This window comes from Gymnoscopelus microlampas (genome assembly GCF_963454915.1).
Source record: "Gymnoscopelus microlampas genome assembly, chromosome: 21".
In the NCBI taxonomy this organism is placed as follows: domain Eukaryota; kingdom Metazoa; phylum Chordata; class Actinopteri; order Myctophiformes; family Myctophidae; genus Gymnoscopelus; species Gymnoscopelus microlampas.
In genome coordinates, this window is record NC_139958.1 from 23,878,744 (window position 1) to 23,901,287 (window position 22,544).

General features: G+C 40.4%; 1 protein-coding gene across 1 annotated transcript; it reads right to left on the minus strand.

The window, feature by feature from the left end:
* Window positions 1-89: 89 nt before the first annotated feature.
* slc20a1b (solute carrier family 20 member 1b) lies at window positions 90-17,070 on the minus strand. The gene is made up of 11 exons (XM_084047924.1): window positions 16,740-17,070; window positions 14,109-14,813; window positions 13,037-13,177; window positions 12,360-12,445; window positions 11,704-11,800; window positions 7,630-7,749; window positions 5,795-6,076; window positions 3,828-4,461; window positions 3,490-3,675; window positions 3,268-3,352; window positions 90-1,889 (listed from the first exon to the last, which is right to left on the minus strand). Exons 2-11 carry the CDS (start codon window positions 14,458-14,460, stop codon window positions 1,734-1,736), a joined length of 2,139 nt encoding a protein of 712 aa, XP_083904050.1. The 5' UTR covers window positions 14,461-14,813; window positions 16,740-17,070; the 3' UTR covers window positions 90-1,733.
* Window positions 17,071-22,544: the final 5,474 nt, after the last annotated feature.

Below are 22,544 nucleotides of genomic sequence, written 5' to 3' on the forward strand. Positions count from 1 at the left end.
GAAGGTATATAATTTCCATCTGTGGCAGTGCTCAGCTGCTGTCACATACTAGACATGGAACATTTATAAATAGCATACCACACCAAGAAAATGTTTTCAATTTTTATTTTATTTTTTAAATTTTATTTTTGTCTGCCAGTCTAGTCAGGACAGTGTATGCCGTCTCAGAATGACAAAAAAAAAAGTACTTTCTTTGGTACCAAAAAAAAAAAAAAAAAGAGATTTAAGGCAACTACTGTACAGCATCTATAGGTCTACAATGCATTCAGTACTGCAGCCCAATGACCACACATTGGTGGCATGCCAGCGGTGATGTATGTCCCCCTCCATCAGAAATATCCAGGCCAGCTCCACAACACACCAACCAGGTAAACAAACTAGTGTAGAACCCTACTGTTCCTCACTCGCCAACCCCATGAACCAAATGTGTAACTCCTTAGGAGAGGGGGAATTGTAAGAGCAACCCGATGTCCAGGCAGGTGTACATTCCACAGAGTAATAATACTGGGAATCAGCCATTACAAGTTGAATCGCAAAGCAAAAGGACTAGCCAAGGCTTGAGCAGAACTAAAGCATTTAACCATCTAGTCTGTAGCAATCAAGTTTAACAGGAAATGTAAGGTCTTGTTTCAAAACATATTTTTGCAATAATCAACATTTTACCATTATATTATTCAGATTCAAGTAGCTACTGTATGTCTTTTCAGGCAGAGATATGGATATACTTTTTAAATGATCCCTTAACTTTAACCATTGTGGCTTCATAACTTTCCTACTAAAACACTTTATTCTCTAGTGGCCCACAACTAGAAAATATCCACGACAGGAAAATCAATTACAATTTATCCTAACAAACAAAATGGGGCCAATCAATGCATTTGTTTGATACCATTAGGATAGTATACGGTAACCATTATTGTACCATATTGTTGCCTATGGTATAGTAGTGGTGGAACACTGCAGCATTGTTACTTTGAATCAACTGTTGTCTGTCTATCATGAGGCCAAAGGTTCAGTTGATGGGCCATTGGTCATAAATTCAGCAGGATACTGGAAGTGGCATAACTGGGGGAAACCAAGGTGACCATATCCAGACTATTCATTCTCCAATAACAAAAGACTTGTTATCAGACGTTGTCATAAAAGATAAAATTCCACACAGCAATAACCTCGTTTTGCACCTAAAATACTTCTTGTTTCTAGGTTAATTTCAGCATGTGTTATGACTGGAGAAATACATTTGCAAAAGGCTAATACTGCATTTTAATTGTTCGCTCATCTTTCTAACTTGTAAAATAAGATTAACAAAAAAGGAACAAAGTTGTATATATACACAATTGCAGAGTAAAAAAATGGAAGTAGTGGAGTATAAAAAAAAAAGAAATAAAAAGTTGATGTGTTTTTGATTAGCTCTTTACAGAACCATGAGCGTTGAAAAGCAAAAAGTCAGAGCAAAGAAATGCAATCTTCCAATTTGAAGGGGTCTGGCCAAAACAGAGCAAACCACCAAATCTATGGTGAGAATGATGCAGCCAATAACCACAGGCCCATATCACAAGTCCTTTTTTGTCATTTTCTATTTTTTTCTTCCTTTCCTTCCTTGGTTGTTTTGAGGTAAGCAATATATTTTGGCCTCACATGTCACATCCAGCCTTTTCTCCTCCCCCTTCTTTCCTCGTGTGCGCCGGTGCGCGTTCTCTCTCTCCTTGCCCACATGGGGTTCAGCCCAACACTCACAGGATAACGTAGACGAAGAGCGCCATGATGGCGGCACTTATCAGGCCAGAGATTGGCACGGTCACAAACCAGGCCATGAAGATGTTTCGGAACAAACGCCAGTCCACTGCCTTCTTAGAGCGCAGCCAGCCTACTGCTACCACAGAGCCCACCTGGAAATGAGCAGAGATTTTTTTTAATAGCGGTTCCTACACACATTTTCTATTTCAAAATTCTTTAACTTTTCCATTTTGTAAATTAATGTTTTAAAATCCGACCGTTTAGCAGAAAACAAGATAAAATGGGGGTAAAAATATGACTTAAAACATTTCAAAATAGAATGATAGGAATAGTGGAAACAGAATTAGGTGGGGAAGGCAGGATTGTGAGCTTGTAGATCAGCTATTGTAGATGCGTGCAACCAAGTATAAATCAGGCATATCACCCCAGGTTCAGCACTTGGTCAATAACTGTATATCTTCAACCTGACCAGTAACAGAAGATTAAAAAAGACATCTAAAGTTCAATGACTTTGGTTTATTGGTCGTTAGCTGGAGAAAACATACTTGTAAACACGGTTTAATGACCAACTATAAATATAGTCACTCCTATGCAGAATGTTGGATGATTTTCCACTGCCAAACATCTCTGCCCAAAGAGGAAGTAAACTATATTAAATAATTTCATTTTCACAGCATCTGTGAGCATCTGTCTGTGAACGCAGCCATGAAAGTATGTTTCCTTACGCAGAAACAATAGTCTGTTTATTTTTGCATATAGCGAAGATTAATATTGTTTTATTTGAGGGGTGCCGATGGCCTAGTGGTTAAGGCACATAACACCAATTCAGCCTGACGAGTCGCTGGTTTGATTCCCGGGTACAACGACCTTAACTGCGTTGTCACTCCCTGTCTCTCTCACCATATTCCCTGTCTATCTCAACTGTACTATCCAAATAAAGGCAGAACATCCCCCAAAATTGCTTTAAAAAAATGATATTGGTTTATTTGTGATGCTATATGTATGTATACTGTATATACACAATTCAAAGTTGTTGACACATTTTCTTTCAAACTAATTTGGTTGCGGATTTGGCATAGCCGTTTTTGCAGGCTGTGATGTACAGGCAGCTCTGTGTTAGAGTGTGCGTTCAGTCGAACGCCATAATTCTTGCCTTGCTTTCGATGACATAAAGCTCGCTGCCTCACTTTGGCCTGCAATCACAGTTCTATTTTTTTTACTGTACTGGTACTGACACTTTTTTCGCTACTTATCCAGACCTGGAAATGACTCAAATTCCATACACCGTAGGCACCCTGTATACATGGTCTTAGACTCATGACACAACTTGACATTGCTTAAAGACATCTCCTTAAGGCACAGCATTCTTAAATCCCAACTTATGCCAGGTTTTTATTAAGAAAGTTGCCCACACACACAGACTGCCAAGTTTAGGATCCTTGTTTACTATAGCTGCCCCACACATTAAATAGCCTCCTCATCCTCCATGTCTCCGTCTAGTTTTTAGACCACAATGTCTGACCAGCTTACCTTGCAGTGGGTGGTGGAGACAGGCAGGCCAATGTTAGAGGCAACCACCACAGTCAGGGCTGAGGCCAGTTCAATGCTGAAACCACTGCAGGGGAAAGAAAACAGACATGAGTTAATCAGATGGATGAATATGGATGCTTACTGGTCATTTCTAGGAAGGATGTGGTGATTTGCCAGCATGGCTTTCTGAATGAGAATAAAACGGGTCTGCAATATCTTTACCTGGAAGGGGTGATAGGAGTCAGATCTTTGCCCATGGTCTGGATCACTCTGCGACCCCACACCCAGAGCCCAAGACAGATACCCACTCCTCCATAGAGAAGCAACCAGATCGGAGTGGGCGCAGATGAAACCACACTACCGCTCGTGTACACTAGCCACAGAGCAACCAGAGGGCCGATCGCATTACTGCAGAGAAGAGAATAGGTTATTTCAATAACAGCCAAAGACCTCTAGTTTAATCATGTCAATTAAAATCATGAAAAAAGATGGATAGCCTAGCCTAAATGAAGGTTTGGTCCCCGATTAGAACACTGCCTTCATTAACACCTGCTGCATACCTAACATCATTGCCGCCATGGGCGAAGGATCCGAAGCAGGCGGTGAGAATCTGGAGGAACTGGAAGAGAGTGGAGACCTCAGGCCTGTCAGTGTCCAGCCTATCCTCGTCCAGAGAGCTGTGACTACTGCCTGCATCCTCTTTCGCCATCTCCAGCGTTACATCACCCTCCACGATAGTCTCGGGAGTCATGTGCTCAGCCACAGCATTGCAGTAGCTGGTGTAGCTGTCCATGCGGACACGCTTCCTGTCCTGGCCACCTGAGCCCGGGGCCTTGTTGTCACTGTCCTCACAGGCACGGAACTCACCCTCCTTATGCCTGTATTCTCCGTGCAGGCCAATGATGGCCATGGTGTAGGAGGTATAGCTGTTGTTGCGGCGGATAGGTCTGTCGCCTGCCTCGCCCATGCAGTCACCGACCTTGGCCAGGTGCAGTTTGTGTAGCAGGTCCTTGTAGAGACCCGAGTCCTTGTGGACTGTGTGGTACTGGCTGTAACCGTTGCTGGGGATGTGAGCTGGCCTGTTGTTGAACTGGGCCTGGTTGTTGAACTGGACTTGATTGGGAGTGTTGGTTTGGCCATTGCTCTGCTGGACTTGGTTGTTGACCGCATCTTGATCGTTGGATTGTTTGGGGTCTAGAGAATAAAATAAAGACAGAAAAGATTTATTACAAGGTTTACCAAAGAATTAACCCATTAAGACCTGGAACTGTGCCATTTTTAGATTTGAGCTAAAAAATAATTATTTTACACTTTGGGCTATTCAAAAATAGCAGATATACAAGCTCATAGCGCGGCACCGAGTGCCGCGCTACGAGCTTGTAGATCTGCTATTTTTGAAAAATCGTGAAAATGTATGCAAATCTTTGAATAGATATATTTTTTAAAGCGAACATTTTTAACTCAAATCTTTTCTTCTGGGGGGTCCCTGGAACAAGATATTTTGATGGGGGTCCGCGGCCAAATACATATAATTTTGGGGGTCCTTGACATGAAAAAGATTGAGCACCACTGATATAGAAACATACGTTTTTCAGAATACTGTTGAGATTTAGGAGACATGTAGAATCGGCTTCAGGTCTCAATGGGTAAAATAAAGACAGGAAAGAATATTACAGTCAAAGTTTGCCCAAAAAAAATGTTTTGGCAAAGAAAAAATAAATAAAATAGGAAGCACTTGAATTGCAGCTTCTTCCTCAGGCAGCAATGAGAAGAACTTGTAGTAGTTTGAAATGCATTGTCTGCTGCAAGTTTGTCAACAAGCAGTCTGGTGTTCCTTTGCTTTCAAGGTGCTGTGTGAAGTCTGCACTGGTGAATAAATGTTTTGCTGCAATTGGAGAGCCCCCCCTTTTCAGTGATGCTGAAAGGGGGGAACACTTATCAAGCTACGAATACTACATTTCAACTCTAGAACTTCTGCAATAAAGATGGTATGGGAATACCAAAGATGGCGTGCACCATTTCTTCTTCACACTGTTAACCCATTGAGACCTGAAGCCGATTCTACATGTCTCCTAAATCTCAACAGTATTCTGAAAAACGTATGTTTCTATATCCAGTGGTGCTCAATCTTTTTCATGTCAAGGACCCCCAAAACTATATGTATTTGGCCGCGGACCCCCATCAAAATATTTTGTTCCAGGGACCCCCCAGAAGCAAAGATTTGAGTTAAAAATGTTCGCTTTAAAAATATATTATGTTCAAAGATTTGCACACATTTTCAAAATTTTTCAAAAATAGCAGATCTACAAGCTCGTAGCGCGGCACTCTGTGCCGCGCTATGAGCTTGTAGATCTGCTATTTTTCAATAGCCCAAAGTGTAAAATAATGCTTTTTAGCTCAAATCTAAAAATGACACAGTTCCAGGTCTTAAAGGGTTAAACACATGACCCATTATATTTTTGTATAGTGGGGACACTGTATTTTCTGTCCGTGTACATATGATAATCATGTCTCCGACTACACTTACCATCATTAGAAACGCTGTACTCTGTGTCATCAGAATCTCCAATGTCAAAAGCCACTTTGCGCTCTCTGTTGTCAGAGTCTTCAGAATCTCCAATATCAAATGCCACTCTGCGCTCCTCAGGGGGGGCTGAGGGCTGGGCAGGGGAGTCCTGAATGGACACTGCAGTGGAGGCGAGTGTGGGGGTGTCCTTGGGTGCGGGCTTCAGGATTGGACACTGGGCTTCTCTCAACTCCCTCTTTTCCATCAGGGGGCTCTCCGAGGGGCTGGAAGACTTGATATCCCCTAGCAGAGCAGAAGGTCAGGTGAGAGCCTGCTTTGGTTGTGTTCAAACATGTATGCAGCACAGTAGTGGAATATGAGAAGGTACATGTGTTTCCTTTTAACCCCAGCTCTAGGGAACATCGAGAGTTACATAACCAGTCAGACAAAAAAACTTTTGTCCTACTGAAGCCCGCGTTAACGGTGTTCAAAATTGAGTCTGTTCACAGGATCAGATACATGGATTATGACCTTAAAAGATCATATTGACACTACCACTAGCAGGCAGCTTATGTTATCTAAGTCATCAAGATTCAACAGAGCAGACTCCTCAAATTACAGTTGTTTGTGGTTTTAAAGTGAATCAGATACTAAATGCTAATATTTTCTTTGTGCAACAATCCCAGAGACTTTTTGTTCTCATGATCAGTTGGCGAGAACTGGTCAAAGCTGGTGTTGAAGCGGTTATTTTTGACCGGGGCCATAGCTTCAGTTACCGTCAGCCTTCAACCCCTGCCCCTAGAGTGCAAACTACATGTCAACAACTTAAGTCAACCTAGGGGCTATTTCAGTTAAGAAGGTAAAGCCCAATTAGTGGATCACTATGACCCAATTAGAATGCTCGTCTGCTGGACAGGGGTGGACCCAGACAGATAATTCTGGCCTAGATTGATCAATCATCTATTTAACCCATTAAAACCAGGAAAGCTTCAGTGTCATTTTAGATTTTAGCGTTGGCTATTCAAAAATAGCAGATCTACAAGCTCACAGCATGTCAATTCGTGCCATATGCTCAAATCAGCTTCTTTTTTACATTTTAGAAAAATCTTGAAAACCGTTTGAAACATGTTGAATAACATTGAACTCTTTCCAATGACACACTGAACAAGACACTGTGGTTTAAACCAGTTTTTTTTGTCTTTAAAAAAAAAAACTAAATAAAGCGCCTTTACAGCTAAAAACACCTTCTAAATCCTGACCTAAGTTTTCCTGACCAAAATGGGTTAAGAGAACACAGAAGCTGATTTTTCTCAACTCGTTTCTGCCTTGGTTAAAGCCTGATTTATATGCACACCGGTGCCTCGCACTGAAAATAGCCGATGTGCAAGCTTCACAGCACATCGCGTAATGCGTTGTCAGCTTCTTCTGCTATTTTCAGTGCGAGACACGATGCACAACCAAGTATAAATCAGGCTTAAGAGAGACTACAATGAATGTTAAAATGACATACATTCATGAGTGCTTCAATTCAGTAGCATTCCTTTTAAAACCACACTACACTGAATATAAAATTGTTTTGAGCGTAATGCAGGATTATGGGACAACACTGGTGATAGAGATATATGCAAGATATTTTATTTGATGAACTCCATTCTGACAAAATAAGCCCGCACTCTTCTTTGCAGTTTTATATTAAGCCCTTGTCATTGACATTTTGACCATACATGCATGTTAAATCCCTGATTTGTTCTGGGCTTAAACAAACCACCCTCTATTTCACTGTGACCAGCATAACCCGTTGACTACGGTTAGAAAAGTAAGTCATACGGTCAGTTAAACAGGAAATGTTGACTTACGTTCAATCTTCTTTTTCAGGTGCGGGCAGACAACAAACCAGACCACAAGAGCGGTCAGTACAGCGAATCCCAGAGAGATGAGCAGAGTACCCCACCAAGGAATCTTGTCGAATCCCAGCACTGGAGAAAGCCATGGTTGAGTCACAGACACAGATCAACGCATAGGGGAAATAAAAGGAAAGGCTTTTTAAAATCAAGGCAGCAGGTGCTACCTTACTAAGGACAATGAGCATTCATTCATACAATTGACACCTTACATTACAGTTTTCTTGTACACAAGACAGAACATGGAGCCTAGTGACATAAGATTTAAGAGTACTGACAAGCACAAATGTATTCTTATCTCGAATGAAAATTACATTTGTTTTCTGACTAGAAGCAGAGGTTTTAATATCAATGATATAATATGCCTATCATTTAGTTATTCATTGTGCCATGGCATAGTCAAATATGGTGAGCATGTGCATCCCATCAATATGTAGTTATGTAACAACTTAAGGTGAAAGAGATGGCACAGTGACCTCTGAGTGCCCAGCCAACAATGAATGAACTCCATAAAAAGGCTATTGGAGGGGAAAGTAAGTCAAAAAAATAAAAAGGGGCAGCCATCCACTGAAGAGTTTGCTGTTGCATAAAATGCTCTCCCTTGCCAAGACTGCAGTAAAGCGTGTGAATAGAGTGGTGGTTGTAAACGCAGTGCAGTGCAGTGCATGCTGGCAGAGAGAGCGACCATTACAGATTTCCCCAGAGAAAGAGCCACTGTTATCATACAGACGCGCTGCAAGTCAGCAGTGTGGTTAGAAAGAGGGAAAACAAGAGCTGTTGAAAATTCCAGTTAAGTCTCTGGTGAGGTGACCTTGGTCATATGTAATTAAAAAGCCACTAACTTTTGGGGACAGTTTGGGATGCAAAAAATAAACAAAGGGAAATGAGGGCTAAGAGATAAGTGTCTCGGTCGCCGTGTTCATTTGAGGGCAGAGTCCACCGCACACTCTCCCCACTGACTCATTCTCACATGCTGCAGTAGGAGACTGCAGCGAAGCACATAGTGATGTGTATTTAGTTACGCAATGCAAACTCATCCCCTCCAGGAGGAAAAAAAACGGAAGAGGGCCGATATGTCCCACTCCCACATAACAGCTGAGGCACATGCCTTTGCCTAGAATGTTTACGAAATAGTACAAGACAGCCAAAAACAGGTGAGGATAAGACTGCCACCATTGGGTTGTAATAGCCTTGGGGTTGCTACAAAATAAGGGTGGTGATAAAATAAAGTGACCCTCAAAAAGGGAGAAAAATTATGTCTCCGTGTTGGAATGAACAGAGGGATATCTGTGAGCCGACACATTATGTCAGAATGACCTCTTCATGGGTTATGTCTTTATAAATGAAAGCTCTAGCAGGCCATAAACGATAAAAAAGGAAACAAAATGGCACTTGCTCGTCATATGAAGAGCACTCCTACACAAAAGGGTGAGTCTATACCACAGCCATGCAGTGGGATGAATGGGATTGCTCAGGAAGTGGAAATTTAACCACAGTTGCGTTCCAAACCCCTCCCATGGCCTTCATTACACAATAACGTGGCGTGTTTTTTTTTCTTCCCCCCATCTACTAAGTATAGTTCATCACAGATATTTATTACATAGACAGTTAACATGGGAGTTTAAAACACAATTGGCATTTAACCTGTGGACAATAGTCTTAATTTTGTCCTAGGCTCTGTGCATAAACTATACCAGGTTTTCCAGTAGCCATAAAGACAATCACACTACAAGTAATTTATCTCTGCTTTGATGCGATTAGCCGTTTCTATGCGATTGTTTAGCGTTACCTAAGCAACTGATACCACTAGGCATTTGTTTTTCAGAGGGGAACCCAGGCAGAAAATTAACATTCCAGCTGAAGCGTATTGATGTTCATCAATGGAGAATGGTGTGCGCTGGTCTAAATGTATTATCACTACAATACTCAGCACTGTACAACAGTTAAAAACAAAAACACATAACAAAAACAGCTATACCATTGCAGGTAAAAGGTTCATATTCTTCTACAAATGAATTATAGTGCATTTTTAAGGCTTCATAACAATTGTTATAAATGTTTACAATTATGCATAACAACTTATAACAAGGTTTATGAAGTATTAAAAGTGCTGGTCATAATGTGAAACAGCACAGAACTACCATACATAGAATGTGCTGTATGATAGTTAATGTGCTGTTCCGTACACATTTATGGGAGTGTCAGGAAGTACTATGAAGCCTTATAAGTGCATTATAATGCATTATAAGTATTATTTATTATTATTAGTATAAATATCTCGCATGGCTAAAAATAAACCAATTTAGTAATATCTGAGCAAGTGGCAGGCAACCACATTTGAAAGTGAGATTCTGATATTAAACGTTGCCTGTCCATAGAGGAACATGAATATTCCATTTTGTGATAAAACTCAATACTCATTATGAAAATGAACACTCTCCACTTTCCTAAAACTAGATACAAGACAAACTAATACCGAGACCAATCTTGGACAGAATTAATCCAGAGGGACTATAAAACATATCTGGGAATATAATTCAACTCTGGATGTAAAAGCCTGCTAAATCATCAGTAAAATTGTGTAAAATTTTTTGTACATATATATAAAGGTATCAGAGAGCAGTCCTGATGATCATAGAGCTCCTCTGAAAGCAGTCCCAACACCATACACTGTTTATACTCTTAAATTCTGCATTTTAAAAACAAGGTTTACAAGGTGTTGAAAACCTCAAGTGCCACAAAGTCTCATCTGTAAACAATCTACTTTTGACCTCCAAATTCTTTGGCACAAATTGCATTCATTTCTCACTCAGTGAGGTCTCTGGCACTGGTGTATAAAGTATAGGAATGTACTGTGGTGTCCATTTGCGCCACTGGGTTAAAGGCGTCAGCCATGGAACATGCTACATGAGTCATTACAGAACACCATGACTCCCCTTCCCATAAACCTGCATAACCCCACATCACTCATGGTTGTCCAACTGCAATCCAGGGCCTCTTGTGTACTAACAATCCAACGGTAATAAACATAACATTACTTTGGGCCAAAAACTACAACTTGCATCTCCCCACGTATACTGAATGGATGGTACAATAAGGGTAGTATTCCTAGCATTGTCGTTCTAAATATTTAAGACTACTTGACAGGGGAAATTGACTGTAGCCAATGACCAGGATTATCCCAGTGCTAAATTGGCTCAGTTACACTTAAAGTAGGGTATACGGTGACAAACTTCCTCAACCATGTGTGGACATTATGTAGTGTGCACATTTAATCCAATTACCTAATTACTTACTGCAGGAGGGACTAGATTGGCAAAGGTGGCTGGAATGCAATCTCCCATGAATTTTAAATGAGAACCCTGAATTACAGGTCTCTGTAGGAGAAGTGTACAGAATGTGACTGACTGGGCTGTACTATGGTCTATGCTGGTAGTGCAAGTGATCTCCTTGTGCATGTCTGCTGATGTGCAAGTACACATACAGCAGTGCATATCTGGTCATATTCTGGCCTGTAGCCTTCATTTAATGGCCCAGGCCAGCTAACTTCTTGAACAGATAGGTCCTGTAGAGAGAAGAAAACAAAAGGAGCAAAAGTTGCTCATTTAATGGAGTGTCTTGATGAGGGAAATGGCAACAACAAAGAACTCAGAGAGGCAATACTTAACAATGCAGAGTAGCAATAAAACAACTGGTAGAGACAAATTATTGCCAATTTAAAACACACTCTTCACATGTTTTTTCCTCCCCTGTCTCCAAAAGGCACAGACACTGACGTCAAGAATACATGAAAACTTATTTCCATCTTTCCCTGTTAAAAAAAATAAAAAAAGACCCACAGAACCACAGGCAAGAGAGCCCCAAAAAACAACCTGTTAAAATAAACAGGTTTTCTGTGAAAATGGTAAACAAAGTCTGGTTCAGTCTGGAATAAGTATGGTCATCCGGCTGTATGAGGGAGCAGTTTATTTTAAGCTGTGGCTGTGGGCAGGCATGCAGAGCAAAAAGGAGTGGAACAATGATACTCACTCGGAGCTCCAGTGTACATGATGGAGAACAAGTTGACTCCCATGGTGATGGCATAGAAGACAGGCAGGGCCCTCAGTCCATTGGGCACAGGATCTTTCTATAGGAAAAGGAATGGCAAAGTCAGAAGCATAAATCCGCTGTAAGAAAATCTGCCTCATTGTAATTGTCAGGTTTTGATGGCAGAATAGGATGAGGGAGTAAGCTGAACCTGACTTTAGGATGGTAATAGTATGAAGACACTACATACTTGAGCAGTGGTTCCCAAACCTTTTAGCTCGACACCCAAAAGAGAAATCTGATGTCTCCCTGGGACCCAAACTAGTGAAAATAGCCAATCTACAAGCTCACAAGCTTGTAGATCTGCTATTTTTTTTTCTTTACAAAATTCTTTTGAAAAATGTAGGAAAACGAAGGAGGGATATGTACTCGGAACCCGTTACAAAGGGTCCGCGAACCACAAATGGGTCCCGACCCAGTGCTTGGGAAACGGTGCTTTAGAGAGCCAATTGCTGGCGACATTAATTGTGACATTGTTCAGGCTTGGACTGCCACAGCATTCAAATACAGATCAATGTAAATAATTATCTCCGCAAATGTCATTAAACACATTACAAAAACCTTCAGAGAAAACTGGAATTTGATAACAGCCGGATTACCTTGTGCAAGATGAATTTGCGTACAATGAAGAAAACAATGGCTGACATTATCCCAGACAACAGGGGGCTCAGGAACCAGGAAATCACTGCATAAAAATGAAAGACAGACATTGCTAAATCGTTTACACATAGTAGTAAACAGAGTCAAAATTAGAGTAGGCAGTATGTGCTTGTGAACCATTGATTTATACAGGCAATGTAGCAGACACTTAAAATGTCATGGGATCGTTTTATCCTTTTATTTCAAGATAATATAACCCATAAAAGCACATGACTTGAAAAAATAAAATAAAAAAGTTTACAGATAGTGTTTATTTCTCTCAGAATAACAGCTCAAAACTCAGTTATGGATACATCTGCTTTAGGGAAGTCCTACACAAAAAATCTGGCACATATCCAGGACTATAACATTCTCTGAATAACACATTTATACATGCAGAGGTTTGCTGCAGAACATTTCCCTGGTAACTATAGCTAGATATACAGTATGCCACAAAAGGATGGGTGGATAGTTATTTTCATTTGAGCATCGTTCTGCTATTAGCAATACCAGACTTGATATAGAATGCTTAATACACAAAGCAGTGGTCAATGTACTATTGTACTATACAACCACTACTAAATATGATTTTAACACTGAATGTAGGGTAGCAGAGTTCAAAAGGTTTCCGACTCACCAATACGAAGGAGTTCAAGCCACTTGACCCCTTGTTGGCCTCTGGCGACCAGGGAGAACCCAATGGTAGCACCAACAATACAATGGGTTCCAGAGATGGGAAGCTTAAGAAAGGAGGCAACCAGTTGCCACACAGCAGAACCTAATGAGAATGAGTAAGTTCATTAGTTCAGTATTAAGACATAATTTCTTACTGTCATGATTCCTACATAGCTCTGGACAACCACTTGGCAATATTACTACCCCCTTGTTAGGTCCGACCTGTCCTGCGTTTCATGGTTATGTTATGTTCTGTTCTGTTTGTCTTCTGTCACACTGTACAGCATGTTATGTTCGTCTTCTGTGAAATGCGGTTCACACTGCACACACCAAGTCAAATTCCTAGCCCATGCAGATGCATCTTGCCAATAAAGCCGTTTCTGATTCAGATTGTTATATTGCTGCCCCCCCCCCCCCCCCCCCCCCCGTTATATTGCCTGCCTGAGCTGCCTCCCGTAACACGTAACAGTAAATATTGGAAACATTCAACCAGCACAAATATATCTACAGTATATAAGACTAGAGACATATTCATGGTACATTTTAATTTCAGGTGGTTATTGAGTAAAGATAATACAGCATAAACCATGTAGAAAAACAACTACTATTATTATCCCAACATAAATGTGTAGAAGTAGACGGGAAAGAAATGCATTAATAACCGATGTGGTACGCTGTTCAGAATGTTAAAGCTCAATGTGTAGCAGGAAGAGGATCTTGAATTACAGTTAGACAGTATATTCCTATGAATAATACTTGTTGGTATGAGTCAGCCTTGTTGTCATATCAAGGCAATCATATTGTTCAATCATGTGTTAATTCAATGTTCCAAAGAAAAACAAATTATTCAGTTTATACATGGCTCAAAAGTCCAGGTCTATTGACAGGCAAGCTTGACTCAAATTCCTAGATGTTAAAATATTCAAAAGGTCAAAAATGTTTTGGAAGTTAGATTTTCAATAGCACGAAAAGGAGACAACTGTCAAATTGCTCAAATATAGGAACTGTGAAGTAAATAAGTTGCAGATACTCACCGACCATTGCACTGACGGATCCAGCCATCAACACATGCTCAGAGCCATTGTACATGCGAACATCAATAATGCCCGTCCGGATGGTTTCACTAACTTTGGCCCCAAGAAGCACAGATCCGACAGTCTCAAACACAGTGGCCAGAATGCAGGCTTGTCGCAAGGTGACCACCCCAGATCCTACAGCTGTGCCAAACGAGTTGGCAACATCATTGGCACCCACTGAAAAGGCTAGGATGAAGGCAATGATGAAGCCAACAATCAGGAGCCACATGTACTCCGTCAGTGGGCCCTGGGTAGCTGCTACAGCTACTGTGCTCACCAGTATCATCGTAGCGGTTGTTGATGAAACCATTGTGTTATCTGTGACTATAATTTGACTAACTTCACAATCTTAAAGGGAATGAATGCCTGTCAAAATAGATTCACAATCTATAAAGAGCAGCTAATCAAATAAGAGGGTATACAATTGTAATAAATAATCGGTTTCCTCAGCCTCTACTGTCCAACAGGACTTCTGAAGCAGTGTAGATTTGGTGAGAAGTTTGTCTAGGAATGACTCAAATAAATAAACTAAGGTATGGTGTGGGCGTATTGCTATCCCGTAATTAGACTTGTTCTGTTACTGTTTCTTTGGAGCAGAGCTATCAAGCAGACTGAGCGGACACCCATTATGCAACTGTAACTGCAGATGAATGTTGGTACATCCTGAAAGAAAGTGAGAAGGGAAAAAAAAGGTTTCAGTCATTTCACCTTCAGGGCTGCTTGATAAGTACACATTCAATATTGATATTCATGAACAAAATAACACACACCAAGAGCAGAGGGAATACTGCAGGAAATTAAATTCAACATCAGACCAGATCAGTTACATTAATAATAATGGTATTAGACACAGACAGTGTAACTGACAATTGAATGAACATTACACAAAGTAAAATACTTTACACAAAGTTTAATACTTGGGACGAAAGTGGATACCCTTGACTTCTTTCCAGAAAACACAGAGGGAAGCCATTTTATGGATAATGTCGCAGGATGGAATCAATTATATTACATTTACGCAACCAACGGCGTAGTTTTAGTTCCAGAGATGCAGACAGTCAATTGGCGAACCCGAGTGATTTAGCAAGTCATTGAAGCCAAGAAACGAAATAACCTACAGACCAAAAATACAGATCATCGTAACGTTATATGCCCACGTGTCGTCATTCATTCATATGATGTTGACTAATCACCCCTAAAGCGCTATCCTTTAAAATCAGCAATATCATTATCTTCACGAATCTCCGGGAGAAAAAAAAACTCGGTCGCGTCTTTAATTTACAAAACGCTCATCGTGGCCATTATTTTACTGTTAATGTTAATAAAGATCCTTTGGGTGCAATTCATTTACAGCATTGTGCGATTAAAAGACAGCAAACCGGATGTGAGCAGCTTTTAAAGAGAACACAAAGTACTGACAGGATAAGTTAACGCAGCTCCGTCGTGATAACAACAACAATACTCGTCTTATCTAGCGAATCCACTATGTATAATACATATGTTGTTGTTAACGTTCACACACTGAACAGATGGGCCTCAAGGTTACCTTTAACATTATGCCTGATTTGTACTTGGTCGCGCGCCGTGCCGCGCACCAAAAGCAGCCGATCTACAAGCTCACGGCGCGTAGCATCCATGGCGCGTCGTGAGCAGTGTTGCCATGTCCACTTATTACAAGCGACTTCAGGCTTGTTTTTCTGTAAAGTTGCTTGTAAATATTGATAGTTGCGGGTTGCGTTTTTTTGGGTGTTGTTTCTTAAGTACAGTTGCTTATTTAAACCAGTTCAACATTTTCATGTCACGGAACCCCACATTAAAATGTATTTGTCTAGCTCTGGTCCATAGCGTTAGAAGGAGAATTACTGGACGGTCCATAAGGGACCAGAGCTAGCATTCGTCGCCCCCCCTTCGGAAAATAGTTTGTGCCAGGGACCCCCCCACCCCCATACAAGATTTGTGTTGTTAAAATGTTTCAAAAATGTTACAAAATAACCTTTTTTTTTATAGCTTCTTTTAGGCTCGTTTCATGGACCTGGTTGCCTGTTTATCTCGCAGAATCTGGCAACAACTAGTGAGCTTGTATATCCGTGAATCAGCGCCCTCAATGACGGGAAGCCAAATGTTAGCATCGACTTGTCTGACTTAAGAGACACGTCTTTTTAGTCGCAGAAGCCCTATTAGACGAGACAACAATTACATGTTTTCAACTGGGGGAAAGTGTCGACTTGAGAGCTCACTTTGCAGTTGAAAACGATGCCATTTTTGCCGAGCGGAAATTTCCCGTGCGGTGAACAATGTAGAGAGACGTTAAAGTAATTCATTCATAACACAAGTATAAATGAGCCTTTAACGCCACATCACATGGCTGTCGAGGTTATGAATACAATACAACGTTAGGTAAAAAGATTTCGTAACGTTGTGTCACACGTTTTGGGGGAAAGATGCCAGTATCTAAACACTGACGGCTCCATCATGCTAACAGTAGCCTAACCTAGGGGAGGGAACGCGGTAAAGTAGAGCCGATTGAATCACCAAGTCCACACTCTCTCTGACACATTGATAATAAAAACAAATGAGGTTTAAACTTACCACACGTTGCACTTGTCAATTCTGAGAAGAACGAGGCGGTTTTGCTAGCAAAGAAAGCTATTCACTATCACCCAGCCCGCGCTCGAGACAGAGACGTTATGAAGGATAGCGCGCGCGGGATAACGGAAATTAAACGATTATTTTAAACAAAACAAAAACACTAAAGTCAGCCCTTTGTTAAAACGAATAACCGTTATCTGGATGGTGGCGTGTCCCGTCCGCGGCAACAACTGTCGTTGATGTTGGAAAAATCCCGTCGGAAATCCAGAAATATCTAGTTTTGAATGAGTCACGAGCGTCACCTCCTCACCGCCGCGTGCGTAGAATTTGCCGGTAGCTCTAGTCTAGTAGCCAGCAGCCAGCCAGGCGTTGCTCTTTTTAACACAGTGACGTCACGTTGCTGTGGATACGCCCCCTTAATACGCCCTTCTTCTGCGATCCCCGCCCACACACAACACTGTCATCACCTCGCTTGTTATGTCACAGTGGTGGTGGGGGGGACAGTATCGCAGTTCGCAGTCAGTAACTAAGGTCATTAACTTACTTGAATACTACTTAAAAGTGCAGTATCTGTATTCTATTTGAGTAATTGTAATTTTGGATACTTATGACTTTCACTCCAATACATTTCAAAGTCAAACTAGAAAAAGTGCTCCTCGGAGCACAGGTCTCCGCCAGGTCAGGTAGGTTACTGTGGGCCAGCAATGTTCGGAATTCGCCAATCAGGATGGAATATGAAAAATCAGACGGATATGTCTTCATCACTTTACTATAGAGATAATGTGTGATTTGCGTGATGTTTGGATAACATTTGTAGGAGTAATATGAAAAAGATGTTTAGCAAAAATCGCCCCCCTGGTGGCGCTATGACAGGGCAATGTTAGGGTGGCATTTGTTCCTCAATATAGTGCGAATGCAAATCGGGCGCTGCGTTCATGATTTGCTGCATTTTTGTTCAAAACGGGCCACTCCTGCAAACTTTAGATGTCAATCTTAGCCAATCAGGATGGAATATGAAAAATCAAACAGCTCCGTCTTGATCACATGACTATAGAGATTATGTGTACCGATTTGCGTGAAATTTGGATAAAATCTGAAGGAGTAATATTTTTTTAAACATGTTTAAGTCGGCCTCCTGGTGGCGCTATAAAAGACAGACGTGACAACTAGGGTTGAGTACTTTGTCCACCACTATGCAAGATTACCACCTTATAACAGTACTCATACTTTTTCATTTCAAGGAACCCCATAACTCTGTGCAAATGGAACCAAACGGACCATTTGGTTCCATTTGTACACACCTGTTAACGGTCCATTTAGAAATGATTTCAGTGGCAAGGCCACTTGACCTTTGGTGTTGCATATTATTTTGAGGGCACAAGGCCAAATTCCAGGGCAGGAAAGGCAAAACAATAACCCAACCAATAAGTTGAAGAACACGGAAATAATTTGATATATTAAATGAATTTTTGATTTATATTTGTTTTTTGTTTTTGTTTGTTTTTTAACACATAGTAGAACTATCAGTGAAATACATAAATATACATCTGTTTATTTCATAAAATAATGTATTGGTATGTGGTGTATAAGGACCTATTTTTTTTCCTTTTTTTGTATCTGTCCTGTGTTTCATAACTGCCTTAGGCCTCCTGCGATGACAACATTCATGAAAGCATCTACATAGCCTACTGTTATGTGTGTGTGGTATTCCTGTGACTGCCTGTGTTTGGCATCATCCATGGAAGTGATTCTCAATAGTTTTAATATAAAGGAGAGAGCCCCATTTGATACGATTTTCATCTCTGGGCCCAAATCTAAGAACATTTTTAGTGTTAGAGATGGTCCGATATGGTCTGTCATTTGGTCCTGAATTCCTTTACTGTTTATGTACTGTATGGTATTCCTGTCATTGTGTGTCTCCCACCTGCCCTGAGGGGTTTGGATCAGGCAGACAGACAGGCAGACATTCAAATAGATCGGAGACAGACTGTTCTTTGCTTTGGCAATGTAAATGTATGTTTTCTCATACCAATAAAGCCCTTTGAATTGAATTGAATTGACTGTCAACAAACATACAGGCAGTTAGACCGATAAAACCCCACCCTCCTCAAATTAGTATGGGATTTTTTTTCTTGTATATCTTTCTTACTTACTTACTTACATACTTACTTACTTTGTGGCTTATGCACATGGTTGGTATCCTTGCTGATTGAAAGATCTAACAATCGATCGATCGATCAATCGATCTATCTCTCTATCTATCTATAGTAAATAGTAGTCTTGTCACCAATGTCAGAAATGGTTCAAATGTCAGGGTGAGCAGCATCAACAGTCACCCATACTAAACAACTCAATTAAACTACGTTATAAAAAGGGTCCCTGGCTAATAAGCCTTACATGCCTTACTACATTGTACAGTAATTGCCCTCTATAACAAAAAATAATAATATAAGGCTTATCAGCCAGGGATCCTTTTAAGACATTGGTGTGCATGCAATTGTTGTCTGAATAAAGCTTTACAGCACCACTCGGATATTTTTAAAAACTAAAATCTCTTAGCATTAAAATCCTTTTCTCAAATCAATATTCTCAAGGACTGGTGAAGACAATTACATTTAGCAGCTACATCAACTGAATGAAACGCAGACTATTAGGAAGCTGAATCGATTGTGTTTTTGTTTTACAGAAAATGTATATGAAGCCTCAGAAAATGTATATGAAGCTGACCCATTTTAATGTTTTCTGTGATGCATACATAAAACAAACTAGATTAGAGTCTTAAAAACCCTGATAGCAGCTCGCCTTTGGGTTCACGAAGATGCACAGAAAACTGAAATTCAATGTCAGCAGTTTTTGATAATATTTTGGGATGGACAACCGACCACCATCACCATCCCAAAACAGGCAACTGTTGAAAGTGGCATTTATTAAAATGGAAGCTTGTAAAATACAGAACCATGTATACATTACCAATGTAAGCAGACACATATGTCAACTGTAGCCTATTGTGTCAATGTCAATGTCAATGTCAAGTGCAGACCAGTGCAATGCATGGGAAATTTAATCAAGGACACAGGTGCTTTACGAGGAAATTGTTGCAATCGATATGCCATTATCCTCTTTAGGCACTAATGTGATGAAAGTTTACTCTATAAATATAATATTTATATTTTAAACCGATTTGTTTCAAACAAAAATATCTGTTTGCTGATCGATTGCTGGGAAACTTTGCATGCACATTCCCACTAAGCCAAAGAAGAACCTCCATCCCAAATTCTTCTTCTAATCTTTTTATGGTGGCGCTACAACAGCCCACTTTACATTTTGGTCTATAATTCTTGAACCGTAGGTTGTACGATCAACATCTTTTCCCCCCTAGATTCCTTGGATTATGACGCAACGTTTGTGCCAGATTACATTTTCTGCCATAATGCACACTTTTTGCTATACTCCTACAGTTTTTTTCCAAAACTCACACAAATCAGTACACATTATCTCTGGGGTCATGTGATCAAGATGTATGAGTCAGATTTTTCAGATCTCATTCCAATTAACTGCCTTCCAAAGTTTGCAGGGTAGGCAACCCGGCCTGGCGGAGACCCGTGTTCCGAGGAGCACACTTTTGCAGGAGTACTCAGTTTTGAACAAAATGCCTCAAATCATGAACACAGCATGCAGTTTCCGTGAAATTTTGCACACACATTCCCACTAGGCTAATTTTTCAAATCAGCCTCATGGTGGCGCTATAACAGGCCCATTCGTGTTTTTACCTATAACTGCAAAGATCTGTGTACAACTTTGAATGTGCACTCCCTAGAGGCCAAGGAAAAACCTTTGCCTTGCATTTTTCACATCTGCCTTTTATTGCGCCACCAGGAGTCCGACTTATGTAAAACACATTTTTGGATATTAAGCCTTCAGATTTTATAAAAAATTCACAAAATTGGTACAAATGATCTCTATCGTCATGTGATCAAGACCGATCTGTTTGATTTTTCATATTCCGTCCTGATTGGCTAAGATTAACATCTAAAGTTTGGAGGAGTGGCCCGTTTTCAACAAAATGCCGCAAATCATGAACGCAGTGTCCGATTGCTGTGAAATTTTGCACGCTCATTCGCACTACGTTGAGGAACAAATGACACCCTTTTAACATTGCCCTATTATAGCGCCACCAGGAGGCCACTTTTCTTTTTTATATTAGTCCTACAAATTTTGTCCAAACATCATGCAAATCGGTACACATTATCTCCGTAGTCAAGTGATCAAGATGGTTCTGTCCAATTTTTCCTATTCCATCCTGATTGGTGAATTCCGAACATTGCTGGCCCACAACAACCTACCTGACCTGGCGGAGACCTGTGCTCCGAGGAGCACTTTTTCTAGTTTTATTATTGTTTGTAATGGTCCTGCACCAGTAACATATGTGCATGTGCATAACAGTTTCTTTTGCAGTGGTCCCATGTGACATCAAGTGCCATTCGAATCATAGCATTCTTGTTTTAACGCCATCCAGGGCCTTTTCCTGCTTTACTGTAACCGTCCATGTCTTGGCCCTATAGCAGTATTGATTCTATTGTAGCCACGAACAGCCGCTTCTTGAGGTCATCTCTCATCTCAGATTTCCACACTCTCTTCACGTAGAAGGCATTCCAGGCAAGTGTCCTCCAGACCTTCAGATCCTGTTCAACAAGGCAGTCCAGGCACAGAGATATTTGAAGTCCTTGACTACCTCAAGCACTGTATGTATAGGCCTATGCTGGTAGTAGCAATGGTTATATCATCCTTGTTGAATGCCATTACTTTTGTTTTCTTGGCATTGAGCTTCTGAGATCTTCCTGCACTCTATTTCTACTGCCAGTCAGGGGCGCCGTTGTTTGTGCGCGAGCCTGGGGGCTGAACTTGACCTAGACCCCCGCCGCGACCGAAAAAAAAAGTCTTTTTTTTTTCATTGAGTACTTTATTTACAGTTTGGCAATGGTACAGTGGTACGATTTTACAGGGGCTTTTATGACACCCTACTCACTTTTCAGCATGTTTCAACATTTCAACACCATATCAACAAAGTAGCCTATAGTCCTATTTAATTAATGGCATTGCACCGACATTATGCAAGAAGACATTTATTGATGATCTTAATTTATAGATTTGAGCTGCATTCATGTCATGAAAGGTGCTATTTTCGTTTCATTTTAGTTATAAAGGGCCATTGTAATTTATAAGGAAAGTAAAATAAACATTCCAGTAATTGCACTCAAACTTTAAAAAAACACCTTAAACAGTGTAATTATTTTATAGATTTGAGCTGCATTCATGTCATGAAAGGTGCTATTTTCGTTTCATTTTAGTTATAAAGGGCCATTGTAATTTATAAGGAAAGTAAAATAAACATTCCAGTAATTGCACTCAAACTTTAAAAAAACACCTTAAACAGTGTAATTATTTTATAGATTTGAGCTGCATTCATGTCATGAAAGGTGCTATTTTCGTTTCATTTTAGTTATAAAGGGCCATTGTAATTTATAAGGAAAGTAAAATAAACATTCCAGTAATTGCACTCAAACTTTAAAAAAACACCTTAAACAGTGTAATTATTTTATAGATTTGAAACTACTCTTTTCGTTTCATTTTAGTTATAAAGGGCCATTGTAATTTATAAGGAAGGTAAAATAAACATTACAGTTTATTTCTAAAATAATTAGAGAAGAAACACGAAGAATCAGGTAAGGTTTATTGTCACATTGTGACTACAGACTAGAGCAGATTTACAAGGGCTGATGGCTGGGTGCGGTTGTTACATTCCTG